Consider the following 13,172-nt stretch of genomic DNA (forward strand, 5'->3'; position numbering starts at 1 on the left):
TGATTTCAATGTTTTGATACATGTATTTCAATATTCACCATTTCAATATTTTGTATTTCAAGATTTCATTATTTTGATATTTTTCAGATTAATGATATCGATATAATCGATGCCAGACACGACCAGGCGGTGGCGCTATTGACCGCGCCTGAATCGGAAATCAAATTAAAAGTATGCCGCGAACACCTATCGCCGAAAGACCAAAAACAACAACGCGACATTGTCCAGCAGGCAGCGACAGTGGCGCCCTCGAACTCGAATGTAGAAACTAAAAATCGTAGAAATGAAGACAAACAAATCAACAGCGACCGCATCGAAACAATTGAGTCGGTTCGACCGCTGTCAACGGCGACGACTTACAGTAAAAAACACGCATCGTACGTTCAACAAGCGCGAGATTTTAATCATTCGTCAAAAATAGATTATCCAACGGAAGTAAGTTCAATCACCAGTCCAAATCCTCATTGTATTCTTATCCACCAAACTACGAATTTGCTTAAACACGTCGGCGGCCACCGTAATGATACGATCCTGCCCTCTGTCAGTGTGACAGGAAGAAACATCTGTCCTTCCCGAGAATCAAACTCTCGATGCCTGGCGTCCAAGGCAGACGCTATACCGCTGAGCCAAAGGGAATATTCCCGCTAGCTGAGCTAGTAGCAACGCTGTTATACTCCCTGTCACATCAGTACTCGGATTTACCTTATTGATGGCAAAAGAGCAAGTCAGCCGTTTCTAAACTGACCAAGGAGTGTTGAAAATGAAGAGGAGTTTGTTTGCAGTGCCAGCCGATTAAGAACTGTGTCATTCCTGGTTGTCATAGGGCAAATATATCTTACTGAGAACAGTTATGAGATAATTTGCCAGCAAACGCAGCTTCTATAGATCTACAAGGGAGTTCTGATTGCGATTTCAACGTGAATTGATGTTCAATATGTTTTCTCTTTCAAATAGAAAATAATCGTCCGTAAGCCGGAAGGAGGACAGTTAGGTTTGAGTATAGTTGGTGGTATAGATCATGCTAGTCATCCGTTTGGTAATATAGATGAACCTGGTGTATTCGTTTCTAAGGTAAGTCGTTACTCCCCTGCTTCGTCCATCCGTTCGTCTGGTCTTAAGGGTCAATAATAACCTCCCTCCCTCGTTGATTTCAGATTGTTCCTAATGGTGCTGCTGCTCAAACTAATCTTAGAATAGGAGATCGTATTATGTCTGTAAGTTAACACGGGTATAAACCTTTTCTCTTGGCAAGTTATAACGAACAAGGGTTTTAACCTTTTTCGTTTCGTTATCAGGTGGGTGATGCAGATCTTACTCAAGCGACACATCTACAGGCTGTGATGGCATTAATAGGCAACGAAGATATTATACTACACGTCAGGCATGACCCGCCACCTACTGGTCTAAAGGTGAACTACTTGATCTAATTGTGATTCTAATTGAAACGTCGATTACGATTACGATTTTATTTACACTCCGTTTCCATGGAGGAAGAATATTGCAGTTATACAAATGTTTACAAGATAATACTTAAGTGATAAGATAAGATAGATAAGATAATTTTATTACTCTCCAACCATTTCCATGGTACGTGGGAGAAAAAAATGATTTTGTTTACAAATATTTACATATCGAGAGAAAAATGAATAACGTCAAAAAATTTTAAAAACTTAACAAGGTTATTTACAATATATACAAAAGTGATGGGAGTGATTACTAGCGACACCTGGTGGATTGTAACCACACTTCGCAGGGTCCTCATACGGTTTGTTTTTAATATTCTAGGAATACACAATACCGAAACAGAGCGGAGAGATTTTAGGAATAAGTATTAAAGGCGGTTCTCAAAGTCCCCCGGCGAACCCTTTGGATAAAAACGACGAGGGTATTTTTATATCGAAGGTACGTACGACACCTCAAGCGCCCCCTGTCGCTTCGTTAATCCTCGATAACAGTGTTTGGATTGCATGGGTAAAACGGGGAAAAACTCACGGGGAAAAACTTCGGAATTTCACAGTGATATTTCTTGGTTACGGAAATCTTTGGCAATTTGATAATTTTTCCCCTAATCTAGGAAATATTTGGAAATTCATTTTACACTTCCTTTAGCTTCGTTCCGGGATATCATACACTTGCCCAAGAACTACATTTCTTAAAAAATAATTTTAATCGGTCACCACTAAAATGTTGATGTTAAATGTTGATATCAATTTAAAAATTAACCGTGAATTACTTGAGAATTTTGAATTCATGTAACTGCCGGAATGATAAAAATAATGATTAAAAATTTTCAGATCAATCCCCAAGGAGCGGTTTATAGACATGGTCGACTGAATGCTGGTCAGAGAATATTAGAGGTATGTGTATATCATGCAGGTAGCATGGTCCTCTCCATCTTCCCCAAGCCCTCCCCTCTATCCCCTTCATCCCAGTTCTGAATTAATCAAACAATGACGTAACAATATTTAAAACTAACAATAGTTGAAACCTCAATATTATTCTACTAAACCTCAGGTAAAATTAGAATATCACTCTAGGGCTAGAATATTGAAATAAAACTAATTTAACTCCTATTGATTCAAAGAAATTTTACTGGGACTGGTCGCATAATCATGGCTTAGATTTAAGCCCAGTCTAAGCTCATTTTAGTTCTATAGCCAATCTAACAACTTAAGTTCAGTCTAAGCTCATTTTGGTTCTATAGCCAATCTAACAATTTAAGGTCGGTCTAAGATCGTCAATCTAATAATCTCAGGCTCGTCTTAAGTTTTGAAACTACTTTGGGACACAAGTCGCGACTGGGGGACCCTGGTTTGCCGATCAAGAAATAATCGCATGATAGTTACGTATATGTATTTAACGAATAGTTAGTGATGTGTTGAATGCATGATGAACTAATTTGTAGGTGAACGGACACAGTTTACTGGGAGCCACTCACGACGAAGCCGTCAAATCTTTACGAGCCGTCACCGATAAGTTAAATATAATGGTCTGCGACGGAATCGATGCTAGTCTATTCGATTTAAACAGTCCGACTGGTGGCGTTACCGCGTCGACCGGCAACAATCGCGGCCGTTCGAATTCGATATCGAGCGTCGATAATATCGACGAGGAAGAATCGTTACTGCATAAACAGGTGTGTAAATTTACCGCTAGGTGGCGCTGTATTTCAACTGTTCCGAACAGGGGCGCTCCGGTCGATTAGATACCCCCGGCTCGGTAAAGTTTTCCACTAGAAGGCGTTGCATGTTTGTTAGTCGAGATAAAGCATGTTTGTGTCGTAAAATTAACTTCAAGTACTTAGGGTTGGGCTAGAGGAGTGTTGAGACCAGAGTTCAGGTGGGGCTAGCAGTATAATCACAGGTACTAATCTTAAACTAAGTTTTACATCTTTATGCCATAAAGGTAGAGAAAAAAGTAAATGTAGCTGCAAAGCAGCGATAACGGGTTTTTTGCCCAGCCTTGTTCCTATTTTTGATCTTGTCTGGATACTGTGTACGCTGACGCAGCCGCACCACGTCATTGAAAATGAAGGGAATTTAGAATCCTGTTCAACGGTCAACGCAGTTTTATAAAAGGAAGGTCGACAAACTGTCAATTAGGCCTACTTGAAACTATGGACGACTAATTAAAGCAGACAAGGGTGAATTTGTTAGATACGGTGGGCGGGGCTAGGCAATAATGACTGACACATTATATGTGTATTAATTTTAGGAGGAGGAGGAATCAGAGTCTGATTTAAATATCTCATCTATTGAGAATCAGTTTAATCAGTGGGTAAATACACTAGTTACTATTTGTATGATATCAATGTGTGGTGTTCTATATCGGATTTGTGGATTCTGTGTTTTATTTGCTGCTAGTAACGCCCCCTGCTGGTCGAGGTTTACACCAACCCAGCTTCTTTGACACCTGTCTGATTTTGTTTCTCTGAGTACGGTAATCTGCTTTATTTCTGGGTAAGGGTTCACCTGTCCCCCAGATTCGGTTTAGTTGCTCATCTGGTTTCCCCCTAGCTGCGGTACACCCCAGCTATACTGTTACTGCAAGAGTTATATTATTTTATATCTGGAGCTGGTTCTGAGCTTTTTTTACTTATATAAAATATTTGGAATAGTTTAAATGCTGATCAAACAATGTTAACAAACAGAACTGGTTCCTGGTATTTGTAGTGTGTTATAGTGTGTAGTTTGATTTAACTGTGTAATCAGTAAAAAAATCCATTAAAAATAGGTTTTATGAAATTCTGACGTATTTCCATCTGAAATTCAAACGTAACCGTTCATATTGTTGTATTGTCGTTGTCTAGGAACAAGAAATCCTGAACGAAGCGGAAGAATTCGAACGCGAGGAAAAAGAAAGACAGGTGAGTTTTTTATGATAAGATTTGATTGATTTATACTTGATTGATAGAATTTAATCAGCGCCCCCTATAGTCTAACCTAGCTTAAATTACACCTGAAAGCATGTCACGAATCTGTCTACCGATCATTACGCAGATAGCGAGCAGATTTGGGCTGGTAGAGCAAGGGGTGTTACTGATCAGAGGGGGGTATTGATTTTACTCACAGCATGTGTTCTATCACCCCCCCCCCCAGATTCTCCAAGTCCTAGGGACGGATTCAGCGGGAGATCTTGCGAGGCTTTCGTAAGACCCTGCATGTTTTTATTGGCAGGCACATTCATTTTAAAGAGTTGCGTCAAAAGAGGCAAAAATGATTGAAAACAAATCCGCAGAATTAAGGCGCAATTTAATTTGAAATCTGGAAAAGTATATTTTTCGCTAAAGGGCACCGTTAATAGAATGCCCAATTCATTTTGGATTAATTTGCCTTTAAAGAATTGCTTAGACTTTGAAGTCATGCCGTGGATCCGTTCCCGACTCCGTCCTCACAGTCCGGTCTATAGTGCACCTACCGTTCGATTCCACCGATTCTCACGTCCTAGAATACTGTTATTATATTTCAGGAATCTATACGAAAGCGCCATCTGGAGTTGAATTCTGATGACGATAGGTCAGAGGTACGTTGAGAGCGCACTCTATAAATACGCAATCATCAACTATTATCGTTTCGGTAGCTCTCAATGGATCGGGGCTGTAACGACTGTACAGTAGCTCCCCCTAGGTCATAATGTGGTCAATAGGGGGCTCTGTACGTTGGTATAAGCGCTCTATTTTTGTGTGTCAGTTTTTCTATCTAAAGAACAAAATTGTGATAAAAAATCTTCTAGATTTTTATGTTAAAGGTTCATATATGGAAAATCTCCTCAGCACGGCCCTCGTCCTAAAAATCCTTCACCACGGCGATGAAACTCGTCTCGGTAGTTATCACTATAAAGAGGAACGTTCCATGCATGAATCCTGTATACTCTCCACTCGCTGTGGTATAAAATACACCTGATATACTGTTACACTGTAATACAATGTATAGACACAGCCAGCAGCAGCTACCCAGTCACACAATGTAGCATAATACGCACGATGTAACACGGCACAATGTAGTGATGTACCTTGACACAATGTAGCGATGTACTTTAACACAATGTAGCTGCGTACCAGAGCACAATGTGGGGGTGTAACATAGCGCAAGAATATTTAATAAGTGACTAGTTTGATGGTATGCAATGTAACTAGTTGTTTGGTATGAGACTAGTTAGATGGGGGTGCGGTATATACAATGTAGCTGGTTGCACAGTGTATATACAATGTAATTAGTCTCAGCAGTGTTTTATATCATGGTTTAGGGATATTTTCGCATGCTTTCGATGAAGGGTCTATGTGTAGAAGTATATCAAATGGTTTTCAGCTTAGCTTTTACTTGCGGTGGATGAAATTTTAGAAATGGTTTACGGATATATTCCTAATATGTAACAATCCAACGTTGCGATAGTAACTCGTAATGATCTAAAGGTTAGACCCGAGTCTTCCTGTTAATTAAGTTTTATTGATCTATGATTCGCCTAGATTCATCTTTTAGTGTCAAATAAAAGAAATTCTTTTAACTCTAAAGCAATAAATGATTATGTTTATTATAAGTCGAAAGTTGACGGGTTACCGTGTAATTTTTAAGACGGTTAGATTTTTAATTCGAATTTGAATTTTTAAAAATTCATTTGCGGAAAATATGAAAAACGGGGTTCGTACCAGTCCTTAAAGTCCCGGAAAAATTATGGAAATAAGTAAAATTTTTCAAGGCTTGGAAAAATTTTTTTTAAAGTTTCATTGTTATTTTTTTTGAAGCAATGGAAAAGCTATGGAGTTTTAGAAACCTGGTCTGCATAATTTTTGCTTTCAGTTTTAAGATTATAGGCCTAATTTTTGTTTTAATGAACTTTTAAATCTGCCTTAGCGAATATAAGGCGCATTCCTCATTAAGTAGTTATATGGAAATTTGGTAATTTGGCCCAGGGAGAAGGTATGACTGCGAAAAAGTACGAACCCTGAAAAATATCTGTGGCTCAATTCACCTAAGGAATTCGTTTAGTGATTGTAGCATTCATTGTATAGGATTAAAATAACTTATTGCATCGTTCCAGAAATGTTAGTTAATCAATATTGAACTTAATAATTGATTGATTATCATTTCGTTGCTTTTAGTCGATGGTTAAAAAGTATTGTACAAAAACGAATAAATGTTATAAATCAAAAAATTAGAGAAATTTTTATACCGACAAAAATTAATTTTATAACTACGTAATATATATGTTATGAATATTAAAAAATATATATATATATATCTAGAATTTATCGAAAAAATGTCTCGCATATGATTATCATCGGAACGGTCAATAGATGGCGCCGCAGTGTATAAACAACAATCTCCGCATAGTAGAATTTTAGATTTGTATGGATTTATTTTAACATAAAAGTACGTTATTTTAATTCCAAAACGGAATCATGATTATGATTTATGCTAAATGATTATGTAAATTTATGTGAATATATTATAGGACGTATACATCGTGGTGTGTGTAAAATGATTCAGTTGAATTTCTGGTCAGGCTGAAAATATACAATGTTAGAAAATACTGATGAGATACAAAGTCGACATCGCATAAACAGCTTTAATTATTATGTAAATGTATTTATAGTAAACTCCGCTTCTTTAGAGGAGACTCCGCCTACGTCTTCATAGTAGACACTGCCGACACTGTCTACCGCTATGGTTGACACTGTCTACCGCTATGGTTGACACTGTCTACCGCTATGGTTGACACTGTCTACCGCTATGGTTGACACTGTCTACCGCTATGGTTGACACTGTCTACCGCTATGGTTGACACTGTCTACCGCTATGGTTGACACTGTCTACCGCTATGGTTGACACTGCCTGTATAGTAGACGCATAGACACTGTCCTTCAATGGTAGACAGTATCAACCTCTGCTGCCTACGATAGACACTGTCTACCTGCCTAATGGTAGACAGTTTATGGTAGACTCTGACTGAATAGTTTGTGCATAGCCACTGTCCATCGATGGTAGATTATATATACCTCAAATACCGGTATAGACACTGTCTACGTCTTTGAATATAGACACGTACAGTCTTCAGTTGGCCTTGTCTGCATCGAGGATAGACACTCTGCCTGTACAGTAGTCACTGTCTACCTCTAATATAGACACTGTCCGTACACTAGCCTCTAACTGTGTCAACACCTCTCAACTCACTGTTTATATCATTCTTTATATCTCAGAAGAAACGGCTTAGTGCGCCACCTTGTATGAATCAGCAGTACCTGATTCCACGTCCGGTCCCGGTAAGTGATGATCACTCGCAGCCCTGCTAGATCCTACTACTAACACACAGCGGTGGAACCGTACGCACGTCGTCCTCGGTTACTGGCCCGATAGTCATGTCGTGCCCCGCTGTTACCATGGTTACTATATTGTTATTTATCGATTATGTTATCTATTAACGCGATTTATTTCGGCTTCTTATGAATTATAGAACAATTTTTTCCGATTATTTATATCTTTTTCATAGGGATACGTATATCCTGCAGGTTTGGAGCACTCCTGGTTCTGGTGGAGCATTCCTCCAGTTCTGAATGGAGCACTCCTCTCATATTGCGGCATGTTCATCACACACACACACTGCTATATCACTGCAACCCTCACTTACCAGTGTATCATTCATTCCAATCTCTGATGAAAGGTTTTTACTCAAAAAACTAACCATGCGCGTTTAAAAAAAATCTTTAAGAGTCATTACTGCATGTTATTTTTTCCTTTTACCGTAAATCTTCTAATATTTCTCAGTATCAAACCGGTATTAACCCTTTCATAACGGAGATGCTCAGATTGCTGTGGCATGCGGGAAATCCTCAGGGACGGATTCTTTATAGTCACTTGGCGTTCGCTCAGATTATCATTATTTTAGATTGTGTTGTATAGACTATTGTATCGTTACCATGGCAACTGCAGCCAGAATTGTTCTCGATGTAGCAGCAGATTCCGTCCCTGTCGATGATGATGTTTCAAATTTCAATAATCGCTCCTATAGTTCGTTCGTCGTCGTAGTAACCGATCATTTTAAAGTTAATTTTTAGAGATTTTTCGAGGGCGCGAAAAAAGAAGAATTTATAATTATTTTCTCAACACTAGTCGTTCTTACTATCTAACGCGCCCTCTAGCAGTCAATATCGGTACTAATTTTGCTATTCTGCATTTTAAAGACGGAATGACACTCACTCGCCTCAGGTGGTGTCTATCCTCATATGATCGATACACGCCGCGTCGAACTGTAAATATTTTTAAATGGAGAAAAAAATATTTGAATATTATTTAAAAATGTGTTACCATAATCATTATTATTATTATTATTACTATTATTATTAATATTATTAAATAATGAAATAAAATGTAAATATTTTCATGTAAAACAAAAATAAAACTGATTTGTTTGTATGATAATTTAATATATTTGATCATGATGTTCAATGCTGGATTTTTCTTCCCTTCCCCTCCACCTCAGGCATGTTGAGACTAAACCTTCCAGATCTAGTTCCGCAGTTGTGCGGTCTTTAATTGACTCTTTTTAGGGCGTCAGATTTGGTTTTGATCAAGCGCAGGGTCCAGCTTCGAGAAATAGTTTTTCTCAAAATTTTAGATCGTTCTCAATGAGGAAATTATAAACTAAACCGTTTTAAGCTTGAAATTTATTTTTCATAAAACTGGACCCAGGCCCAATTTCAAAGTTGTGAGGTTTGCCTCGCGATAGATATATTGAAAATGAAATAGTTCATCTAAAAAGAGTCAAACCTAAGAACTGTGGAAACAGGGCTAGACAAATTTTAACTTGGAAGCGTTGAACTGGATCATAATTAATGATCGACTAATATTTAGACTCTGAAGAAGTGGTTATCCGTAGGAGTGAGGAGTACTGCTGCATGGCGTTTAGTGGTATGCGTTAATCCAAGTGTGCTGCATGTCAGGATCCTGCCCTGGATAGTGAGGCCAATCATCCACAAAATCTACGTCATTTGAGATGTGAAAAGATGAAGACACCAGATGCAGAAATCCGGGATGAAGTTGATTGGAGACTGTTTATGATTGAGAAATTAAGCTTAGATATTTAGAATTTTAGATGAGATGTAATGGTATTAAATCTTTATTTTGATCAAGATGGTTTTGGTTTTCTATTCAGTTCTGCTTGCATGGTTTATTTTGGGTTCTTTTGTGGTTTTTATTTATCTCATTATTGGTGCATGTAATAGATGTTTCCTCTACTACTATTTAATTCATCATCACTTTCCTCCTCCCCTTTATCATCCCCCAGATGAAGCATGTGATACCTTCCTCTCGATGTAATCAGTTGGTATGCAACGAATCAAATTAAAATTTTCTCTAAGTTGCTGAGTTTTCTTTCCAAGTATTTGCAGTAGTTTTATGTAAATCAAAAAACGATAAGAAACATTTAGTCAATCCCCTTCATTTAGAACAAAATATTTCATTCAATTGTAGGATTCGAACCCATTCGACTATCAAATTTCGGATGGGTACTATTAGTTACCACACCCCACAGACTGACCGCCCGAACATCGATCGGGGTCGAATCCTGCATTTTGTATTGAAAAAATGACCTAAATTTACATTGTTGTACAATTTCATTTGATTCCCGGGATAAGTTTTGTGTATGATTTGTTTTATATGTATCTAGTGGAAACCAGGTCGCAATGTATCCAGATACGACGCTTACATGAAAATCAGAAAATCCATGGAAGAAAATCCGCCGAAATTTAATAAATCGGCAAACCGTCCAGCATCTTATCATTCTCCTGCCAAGGTAAGTGGGTAGGCAGTATCATCAGGGGGCGCGTGGGGTTTGAGATAAGCTCGGGCGCTTCTGGGGTGTGTGGAGCCCCATTATCCAGAAATTGCATATAAAAAACAAATCGATCAAACAAAATGCGCATTAATCACCTAATTACCATACAATCAACGGTTTCCTTTGTTACGATTAGAAAAGAATTATTCGAATGCGAAGATTTAAATCAAACGGTCCCCCTTTGGTAAAGTTGACGATTCGAAACTAAATCGCCTGATAAAGAGTTTTATTTATTACAATTGTCAGCTGGGATTTTCTATCTGAAATTGAAACAATCTTTCCGAAATAATGGCCAATCATCGTTTATGACAACGACGTTAAAAATGAGCTGAGTTTTTGATAACGATCTGGTGAAGTCGTGTCGTGATTTAACTGTGACACTGTAAACATGTTTTTACATTGTTACTGATGACGTATCACATTGCGCTAGCTATCACCCCCCATCCTGTAACTGACAATAGACTGTTCCCGGCCGCTGCTGCTGATGCTGTGACGACAAGTAATCTATGCGACAGACAGGCATCTACATCTTCCTAATACACAAACTGACCGTCGTCAAGGTCACCGTTTCTGTTCATATCGGGATTTACTGCGGCGGATTAAGGCGGATTATCTCCAGTTCAGTCCCACATAATTTTCTTCTCGGTGATTTTAAAATCAACACCAGCTTTATGGTAAGAAACAAAAAATCGATATTGTAATTAATCAAAAACGTAAATCAGGGGTTTATTTTTAGAAGCATTTTACGAGATTTAAACTAGATTTACTATACGGCCGGCTTAGCGATGAGTAACAACGTTTTATCCTATTTCGAAATTGTCTTCCGAATATCATGTTCGAAATTATATCTAAATCTATACCAATATATTGTTCCTATTTTCGCATTGAAGGTTCTATGGGAGGGGATGTTGTGGATCCAATTTGGATTCTAGTTCCAATTAGCTGGATAAGATTTGAAGGGTGAATTTATAGTAGAAAGATATATTTTGGAGGTTGATTGGAATCTATATATATATATATAATCATATTGGAAAAATGATAGATCAATATTATACCTCTTCAAACTGATTAGAACTCCCAGTTAGTACGGCTCCATATTCACACAGCTCAGCGGAGGAGCTGAAGTGATACCTGCAGCAAATCAGTACTGAGTGGAATAGCGCGTACCGTACCGTACATCTATCCCTGTCTCATCAACAGAAAGGGGAACGTGGAAGTGGAATCGATGTGGATTTACAACATAATTGGTTGAAATCGTGATCATTTATTCAACGTTGAAACAAAAATGTTGAATTCATGTTAGTTTTTCATCTAATCATATACAACCTTAATTTTACTATACAAACATTGAGTTTTAACATAATTTCAATGTCGTTAAAACCGTTCCTTCTCACTTGGAGGAAGGCAAAATAATATGCCCTCTCCACCGAGCATTTACGGAATGACTATTGGGTCAGAACGATTTACGAAAACCCCTATCCTCTGAGCAGAAAATTAGAAAAAGCCAAACTCCCTTAGTCTGATTATACCACAACACGATGTCTGAGCAGTTTTACAGAATATACTGTCGCGTCAGAAGCCGTTATTATTAGAAGGGCTTTGTGTAACCATCTCTGGGTGTTGATACAGCACGGCTTAGCTCTTCACTCCATCCATCAACTTCAATAAGACAGTTAAATCTTTCTACAATTGTCATTGCATCTTTGAAGGAAAATGAATATATTTCATATATCTTTATTGATAAAATCCTAATTGTCACACAAAGTCGGAGGAAATTACGTTCAGAATGACAGACGACCCACAGAACGAAGTCTGTCCCCTGGCTGTCTCGTGTAGCCACCTACGAATCCTATATGTCTCGCTATCGGAGGAAAAACTGTGATTGAAACCCTTAAAACGTGGATAGATTCGTTTGACGATGAAACCGGTGTTTAATTGATGCACTCGAGAAGCTTCTGTCGTCTGAATATCAGACGATCTTATTCGAGTTACTGCGCCGAGACATCTCCTTCCGCCGCCTACTCAAACATCGTTATATGTGCCAGTTCAATAAAGCTATCCTTCTTACTCTCTCTACTCTTTCCCTCTCTCTCTCCCCGTTTTCTCCCTCTCTCTCCATCTCTCTCTCTCTCCACTCTCGCCCCTCAATCTCTCCACTCTCACTATCCCCCTCAATCTCTCCACTCTGTTCTCACTCTCCATCTCTCACTCTCTCTCCAGCCTCTCACTCTCTCCATATATCCACTCTCACTCGCTCTCTCTCACTCTCTCCAGGGATCAGTAGTAATCCAGTGTTGTATCATTATCTTAGATATCTACATTTTGTGCGGCTTACTTGCCACAAATGGATGAAACATCGATTCCAACTGCAGACGATTCCAGTAGACATGGGAGTCTGCAGACAACAAACACATCAGATTTATTTGAGCAGTGGGCGGGGTGTAGTCTGTTGGGATCTCGACAGGATCTCCGGGGGTCGGGAGAGAAACAACCGGTTCAGTCCGGTCGAGACCTCAGCCAGACCCCGGACGAGCTTAAACCAGTGACTCGTCTCTGATAACTAGGACGTATAGTAAACCTAGTCCGATTCGGTTAATTAGTCATAGTTTAACCGGAGCATCGAGTCCCCGGAGTCTCAAGTCATTAAACACGCGGAGTTAAATACATTATGAGTCACTGAGTCGTATAGACACAGTCTCGAGATCTCTCTCTCTCCCCACGCATACACTGTGTGTTACGCAGTAACATCGTGACATCTGTTTGAATTTCATCCGTCGCGTTTACATTATTACATTATTCATTTTCGTGTCATAATTGCACACTGTGGCTCCAGAAGGGGTGTT

At 38.7% G+C, this 13,172-nt stretch overlaps 1 protein-coding gene across 8 annotated transcripts in view; it reads left to right on the forward strand.

Moving 5' to 3' along the window:
* Nucleotides 1-13,172, forward strand: part of LOC141909853 (protein scribble homolog) — a 47,496-nt gene that overhangs the window by 29,278 nt on the left and 5,046 nt on the right. For 3 of the 8 annotated variants that reach the window (XM_074800502.1, XM_074800503.1, XM_074800504.1), the window contains 11 exons: nt 88-435; nt 955-1,071; nt 1,155-1,214; nt 1,296-1,409; nt 1,786-1,902; nt 2,295-2,357; nt 2,906-3,136; nt 3,715-3,777; nt 4,310-4,366; nt 4,969-5,022; nt 10,162-10,287. In XM_074800502.1, coding sequence (XP_074656603.1) covers nt 88-435; nt 955-1,071; nt 1,155-1,214; nt 1,296-1,409; nt 1,786-1,902; nt 2,295-2,357; nt 2,906-3,136; nt 3,715-3,777; nt 4,310-4,366; nt 4,969-5,022; nt 10,162-10,287 — 1,350 coding nt within the window. Of the gene's footprint in view, nt 1-87; nt 436-954; nt 1,072-1,154; nt 1,215-1,295; nt 1,410-1,785; nt 1,903-2,294; nt 2,358-2,905; nt 3,137-3,714; nt 3,778-4,309; nt 4,367-4,968; nt 5,023-7,696; nt 8,831-10,161; nt 10,288-13,172 lie in introns of those variants that run through there. The other 5 variants (XM_074800510.1, XM_074800505.1, XM_074800506.1 and 2 more) reach the window with 5 other exon arrangements.

This window comes from Tubulanus polymorphus, chromosome 8 (genome assembly GCF_964204645.1).
Source record: "Tubulanus polymorphus chromosome 8, tnTubPoly1.2, whole genome shotgun sequence".
In the NCBI taxonomy this organism is placed as follows: domain Eukaryota; kingdom Metazoa; phylum Nemertea; class Palaeonemertea; order Tubulaniformes; family Tubulanidae; genus Tubulanus; species Tubulanus polymorphus.